Source organism: Morus notabilis, unplaced genomic scaffold (assembly GCF_000414095.1).
Source record: "Morus notabilis unplaced genomic scaffold, ASM41409v2 Scaffold3240, whole genome shotgun sequence".
NCBI lineage: Eukaryota > Viridiplantae > Streptophyta > Magnoliopsida > Rosales > Moraceae > Morus > Morus notabilis.
In genome coordinates, this window is record NW_010367591.1 from 1 (window position 1) to 6,817 (window position 6,817).

The following is a 6,817-nucleotide window of genomic DNA, read 5'->3' on the forward strand; positions in this document are numbered from 1 at the left end:
GAAGCAGCCACTTTTATGCATGTTATTGAGAAAGCAGGAGGGAGACAGATTAGTTGCTTGTTCGTTCATCTCTGAGACATAATGCTCCTCCGGATATTGGCTCTGTGGTAACTGACAAGTTGGGAGTAGGTCTTTGTGTAAATTAGTTTAATGGTTTGACAGTTTTAATGTTCAGAGAAATCCTTTCAATTTATCACCTCATTTCCATTTAAGTGTGTTGTAACCAAGAAATCAAGTCAAATTTACATACAAGAAAGAAGCTTTGCATATTCTTTCAAATGTGAAAGATCTGTTTCATATGAAATACCACGGACCAAAGTTTTTGAATACCCGTCTCTCTCAACCTCAGCATGATGAGAAAACTGGATTTGAATCTAGTTGTGAAGCGGATGGAAATGCATGCTACGAAAAATAAGATCAAATATATCAACTGTCTACTCAATATCCTTGCATGATGAGTCTACAATCACTACACACGAGATGAACCTTGGTTCGGTAAATTGAACACCTTAATGGGACTTCCAGTTACCGTGTGTTAATACTAAGGTGCTCCTCGCCGGTGGTTGGAACGTCATGATAACTCTATGAAATGGAGTTATTTAGCCTCTTTTGTAGATTAAAAAGTATGCTTCTTCTTGAGAATTTATTTAGTTTTTAATACTTTTAACTTTTTTATTTCATTTTATTTTATTTGGAATTAATTTTATTTTTAGTTTGTTTTAGGTATTTTTATTTTATTTTATTTTATTTTCATTTAGTTTCCTTCCAAAATAATTATTTTCCTCATTATGTAATTTAATTTTGGTGATAGGTGGGCTTAAGTGCAAATTGAAATCCAAATTGGGAGTGAAATGCAAGAGAAAATAAGTAAAATTCGAATTTGAATTAGCCTCAAAATGGAAATCCTTTGCGCGAGTGAAACCAGCACGAAACTCTCCACTCCAGCCGTTGGATCGCAGCGTCAACGGTCCAGATCGGGCGCGCGGAATCACCCCAGACAGGAGCGCGTCTCCGCAGGATCGCGTCAATTCTTCGGCCAATCCCAGCAAGCCGCGTGTCCAGCTTGTCCCCCACTCAACAGCTCGCGTGATCCGATGCGGCGATTCCATCCAAGCCGCATGAAATCTCCCTCTCTCAGCGAACCAGAGAGCGCCACGTGTCTATTCAATCCGAACCCTCCAATTGAGGCGCGCCACATGTCCGAACGCACTCCTCCAGCTGAGCTCAGTTAGCAGCTCTCCTCTGCACACGAAATGAAGGGTTTTTGAACCCAGATAATTCCAGCCCTCAGACGGGCAGCCAGAGGAAGGAAAAAAAACAGAGAAAAACCCAAGAGAAAAAGAGTGAAGCAATTTAATAAGGCTGTTCAGCCAATTTTTCAAGAGAGAGAAAATCCCAAAACAAATATTTTTATTTTGTTAGACTTAGGTTTTATTTTCAATAAATTATTGAGGGAGAATTCATTTTGTGAAGAGCAAAAAGAATGAGGATTTAGGAGCTTGTGACAACTCCTAAAATGGGTTTTTCATTCCTTTTCTTATCTCTTATTCTTGTAATTTATAAATGATGAAACCCTTGATGTTATTTAGTTAATTTTGTGAGCTAGGCTCCTAGTGGAACTAAAATTGTGATGTTTTAGTTTTTGCTTTTAGATTGTTTATGGTATTTTTGTGCTTGTTCATTCATGTGTATTTACTTGCTTAATTTCTATTTTTGATGGAAATCAAATGTAGAACTAGACTTAGATTGATTTGGAAAAATTAATTTATGTTGGACTTTACATGGATGATGCATGATCATTATAGGAATATATTGATTTGTAGAAGGTATAGGAATATATTGTTTACCTTGTATAACCTAATAAACCAGAACTTGAAATTGAAATTCCATGAACTAGATTCACATAGGAATATGATGAAATTGGTTTGAGGAATTATTGTCATAATTAATTCGGAAGAAATTTATGCACAAATTTGAGTTTGGTTAACTAGTACAGAATGCTGTAGCATTTATTTAACACAGCTTTAGCATTTCACAATCAAGGGGATATTAGGAAGTCCTAGCTCGATTATTTACAATTGCTTGCATTTTTATTTTCTTTTAGTTATAAAAATATATAAAAACCAATCCTAGAAGCTAATCAATATTGGTATTTAATGAAAGCTAAACACAATTCTCGTGAGATCAATATCCGTACTCTTGTACACTTTATAACTTGTGCGATTCGTATACTTGCGAGTTTTCACGCAACACGTCACGAGCCAAGTGATGAAGGGCCAAAAGTCAAAATAAGCGGTTCAAAACAAATTGCACAGAGAATTTCCTACATTTCTGCAAAAGCGCCGTAACTATGCATTCTGAAATTTCATTTCCTCTATGCGTATGAACATACAAAATTGTAATAGTTACAATCTACAAAATGCTCAACTCAATTCGGTTTCAATTCCCAAAGATAGATGATTCAATATTCATCATCTATAAGAAATGTGAGAATGCGACTACAAAGGATTCTCATATTCCTAGACTAAATAAGAGGACATAAGATTCCAACTAATTTTCATATGGGAAGGCATTCGTGCCACAAACCTAAGGAGATCTGGTTTTGATTCCAGTGCAGGGTCCTGGTTCTGTGACTTTCTATCGAAAACCCTAAGGAATTTAGCAATGTTGGGAAGTACAAGCTCTCTACACTGTAAGTGCAACAAGGGTACCTTTGACATGACACTTCCCTTCTGAACATCCAGACCTTCTGGCCTACGCAGCTTGTATGGCTTCCCAGTTGTTGGCTCTATGTTCACTTGAGGCATCTGTTTCCACCTTTTGTGCACAAACCACCCATATTTATAATCACCCACGATTGGCGTGCCAAGAGCTTCAGCACAATGGACACGGAGCTTTAAAAAGATGCAAGAGGCAAAATCAGCTACAGCTTCACATTCAGTTACTCAGAAGTCAGAAGTAAATAAATCATAAAAAATCTGTCTAGGCTCACGTAGATAGTCTCTCAGACAGTCTTAAATAGTTCCATACTAGTCTCTCAGAATCTTTAGGCTTTCCTATTCGATTCGTACTCTCCTGGCCATACGAATACCAAAACAATCTGAACTCCTTACCTAGCTTGCTTTCCTAGTGTTTCTCATTTCCCTCCGTGCATATTAGTCATAAGACTCACAACTTTATGTAGAAACTCCATTTAACAGTTAAATTCCGTTAATTAGAAAAAGACCAAGGATCACTGTGGGTGGCCTAATGGGTAATAATTAATGAATAGTGCACATATTAATTAGGATTCTAAGAAAAGAAAACTCTTAGACTCCAATTAAGAAAGTCTTTCAGAAAACTTGACCACATAAATTGCAAGTGTGATGCAGAATACCACCTCTTGACCATATAAATTGCAAGTGTACTGCAACTTGACCATATGAGAGTGAGAGAGAGGACAAGTTAGTCATTTCACCTGATGCTTCCGACTAGTTAACGGACGTAGCTCAAGCCATGAGCATCCGTTTATCATTGGACCAAGCACGCGATATTCAGTTATCGCTTCTTGGGAAGCTTGAAAACCTGTTTGGTGTGCTAATATGACCCTCTCTGTCTTACCATCATTAAGAAGCACCTACAATCAATAACCAAAGAGACCTACAATCACGTTTTTGTTCAAAGAAGAATAGCTGAGCATTGTTGAGAGGTGTAAGGAACCTTGGAAAGAGGAGCACATATTATGCCTTCCTTTTCCTTAGGAGAGCCTATGACCAGGGCCCAGTATTTCTGATATTTTGCTTCACATGCGTCATTCCAGGCCTAGAATTACCAATAAGCATATTAGTCCTAAAACTAAAAGCAATCGGCTAATTCATATCACACTTTTCGAAATTACACTGCCCATTGCATGAAGCCCTTATACCTTACACGTAGATTTTACTTTAATGTTGCTGAATAGCCACTCAAGATGGCTTATGCTTTCTTTTGTTCGTCCCATTAAGAGGAGGCCACTGCTATCTCTATCAAGACGATGAACCTAAGCATCCCAGAAGTCAAAGGCAAAATACTGGAATTGCTCAGAAGGAAATATGATAAAAGAGCATAACTTTGGTTCTAAACATCTTTTTACAACATCATCTAACAGAAATCAACCAAAAAGAAAATCACTGACCAACTTAGGTCCTTCACTGTAGTCATAACTTAGTGCTGCCGCAGCCAATGCATCCATACTGTTATGAACCGGAAGATGTCCCTAATAAGAAATCCAAAGTTCAAACAATATTCCACCACTCAACTGCTGCAAAAAAGATAGTTTCATAGTTTCTAACCTTGACAGGCAATCTTGGAGGCTTGTTCAAAACAAGTATAGCAGAGTCCTGAAATTCCTCAAAATAAAAATAAACCACGAACTTAAATATGCCACAACTTTTATAAAAAAATGACCAAAAAGCAGTTAACCAAGAAGACATGCCTTGTAGTGCACAAGCCTTTGCAAGTAGGCTATTTCATCAGCATTTGGGTGTAGTGTCCCACTTGGTATGACATCAAATCTCTTGGAAATCCTGCTCTCCGCCACTGAAACAGGTACATATATTCTGGTCCCTTCCACCATGACCTCATTGGGCTTTATCTGTAGTTCATATCTGTATTATTGTGTATCAATCAAACCCAAATGGAAATGAAACACACCAAACACTTTAAAACCAAAGTTGACACAATTTGCTAACATCAATCAGTACCTTTCTCATGGGTTTCATTTTCCTGTCCCTTTCAGCCAAGGGGTCACCAAAGTTTGAGCACTCCATTTGAACCTAAAACAAAATGAAAAAAAAAAATTGAAATAAAAAAGGACTATTAAAGTACGTACTCCACACTTTAATGTAATATGGGCAATGGGATGGATATGTGTGTTCATCATGATCATTAGAGATTTTGAAATCACTTAAATTTACCTTCATATTTCAAAGTATTTTTTTTTCTTTTTTGGAATTCAGACTCTAAACCTGAAGGGTGTGATTTTATTGCCAAACTATGCACGCCGTACACAACTATATTTTATAATTCATAGTGTAGAGTCTAGTTAGTTTCTCTTTTTTTTAGTTGAATCAGGATTGCCCATCTATAATAGGCTTGTTGGTCACATTTACAGACAATTAAAATTTCCCTCTACTAGCAATAGTCTTCCTCTTCCAAATTCTTCAAGTCTCTCTCTCATTAATGATGCATGAACAAACTTGAACTTGGGAGGCAACCTGCATTAGATTCGCAAACGACTTCTCGAAGTAAAGACTTAAGGCCCCGTTCATTTTACCAATTCGAGTTTTACTACAGTAAAAAGTTCTTAAAACCATCACATTTAACTTTTTTACTACAGTAAGAAACTCTTCTCAACTAGAATTAAAAACTCGAATTAGCAAATTAAATGGATTCAAAATTCAGAATCATTCTCGATTTACTTGTATTTTTTGTGTGAGAAAATACTGTAGCGAATCATGAACCATGATTTGAATCATGGCACGAATACACCAACCAAATGCACATTTTTTTGCTACAGTAAGAAATTATTCTCAACTAGAATTAAAAACTCGAATCAGCAAATTAAACGGGCCCTAAATGACTAATGTTTGAGGTGGATTCTCGAGTCTAAGACGTGTTTAAGAGCTCGTTTGGTTCATGAATTAGAACCATGAGATTAAAACCATTTTCGATTTACGTGTGTTTTTTGTGAAAAAAAATACTATAGCGAACCATGAATCATTATTCGAATTAGATAACGAATCCTCCAACCAAACAGGCTCAGAATTTAAAGGATTTGATTGCGTCTCATTCTCTCCTATTAGTTGCAACTTTTCTATAATATGCATCAAATTCACAACACCTATCCCAAAACTTGAACTGGGAAAACACAACCCATCAAAACACGAGAGCTTTGTAAAAATAACTCAATAGAAAATTTTTATTTATAAAATGACTATTTTTTATAAATAATGATTAGGTATTATTTTTCATAAAAAATAATTGGATATTCATTCTATCATATTGCTCTCAAAACACTAACACTTAACTTATTTTCACCAAAAAAAACTTTCTTGAGAAATTACAAAGTGAAATCAAGAAATACTCACAAGAGACTTGTTGAAGTGAGACTGGATGACATTATCGTGGACCTCTTCAAAGTAATACTTCACCCAAGTAATGGCGGTGACACGTTCCGACTTTTTTCCCGGCAAAGGGAGTCCCGGGAACGGAGGCAAAGAAAGCAGCTGTCTGGGCTTTGGGCCCTCCTTCGGGCCTCCCAATTGGGCTACGTTGTTCGACACTCTGATCACCGGCCCGGCCTCAGCCGCTGCCGGCGGTCGGATTCTGGAGTACTGTCGGATTAAAATTCTCCACATTTCTTCCACATGTAAGCTCAAGATACTAAGCTATTGAGCTATTCTCTTCTCTGCTTAGAATCAGAACCACTTTTTTCTGAGACGAGCAAACGAGGCCTTACTGCTTGAGCTCTATAATGGCGGACTAAATGGACTGAAGCCGTTGAGACTTAACGGCGAGACTGAGAGAGGAACGGGCTGGGCCCTGGGGCTTTGATGAAGAAAGATTCAGCCCATCGGGCTAAATTTGGGCCTATAGCGCCGTTTTCTGCAGCCCATTAAGATAGACAAGAGGCCGCGATATCTCACTGGGCTTTTAAATTTAAAGTGAAATAATAAAATCTTTTAGAATATTTAACAAATCGAAAAAATATATATTTTATTAAAAAATTATTATGTAATTTTTTTATTAACATAAGTATTATAATAATTATTATGTAAATTTTTTTTGTTTCTATCAT

The 6,817-nt window shown here is 36.8% G+C and overlaps 1 protein-coding gene across 1 annotated transcript; it reads right to left on the reverse strand.

Annotated features, from left to right (window-relative positions):
* Nucleotides 1-2,345: 2,345 nt before the first annotated feature.
* On the reverse strand, nt 2,346-6,457 carry LOC21384182 (RNA pseudouridine synthase 3, mitochondrial). The gene is made up of 9 exons (XM_024175254.1): nt 6,108-6,457; nt 4,722-4,793; nt 4,454-4,612; nt 4,311-4,358; nt 4,154-4,234; nt 3,905-4,018; nt 3,700-3,801; nt 3,458-3,616; nt 2,346-2,894 (listed from the first exon to the last, which is right to left on the reverse strand). The coding sequence occupies exons 1-9, from the start codon at nt 6,375-6,377 to the stop codon at nt 2,520-2,522; spliced, it is 1,380 nt and encodes a 459-aa protein (XP_024031022.1). The 5' UTR covers nt 6,378-6,457; the 3' UTR covers nt 2,346-2,519.
* Between the last annotated feature and the right edge of the window lie 360 nt (nt 6,458-6,817).

Bases quoted from the DNA above. Each gene is read 5' to 3' on its own strand.
- LOC21384182 (XM_024175254.1), bottom strand. From the start codon at position 6,377: ATGTGGAGAATTTTAATCCGACAGTACTCCAGAATCCGACCGCCGGCA. The intron at 4,019-4,153 runs GTCAGTGATTTT...TGGGATGCTTAG, and splicing joins ACAGTGAAGGACCTAAGTTG to GTTCATCGTCTTGATAGAGA. The intron at 2,895-3,457 runs GTGAAATGACTA...ATCTTTTTAAAG, and splicing joins TAACTAGTCGGAAGCATCAG to CTCCGTGTCCATTGTGCTGA.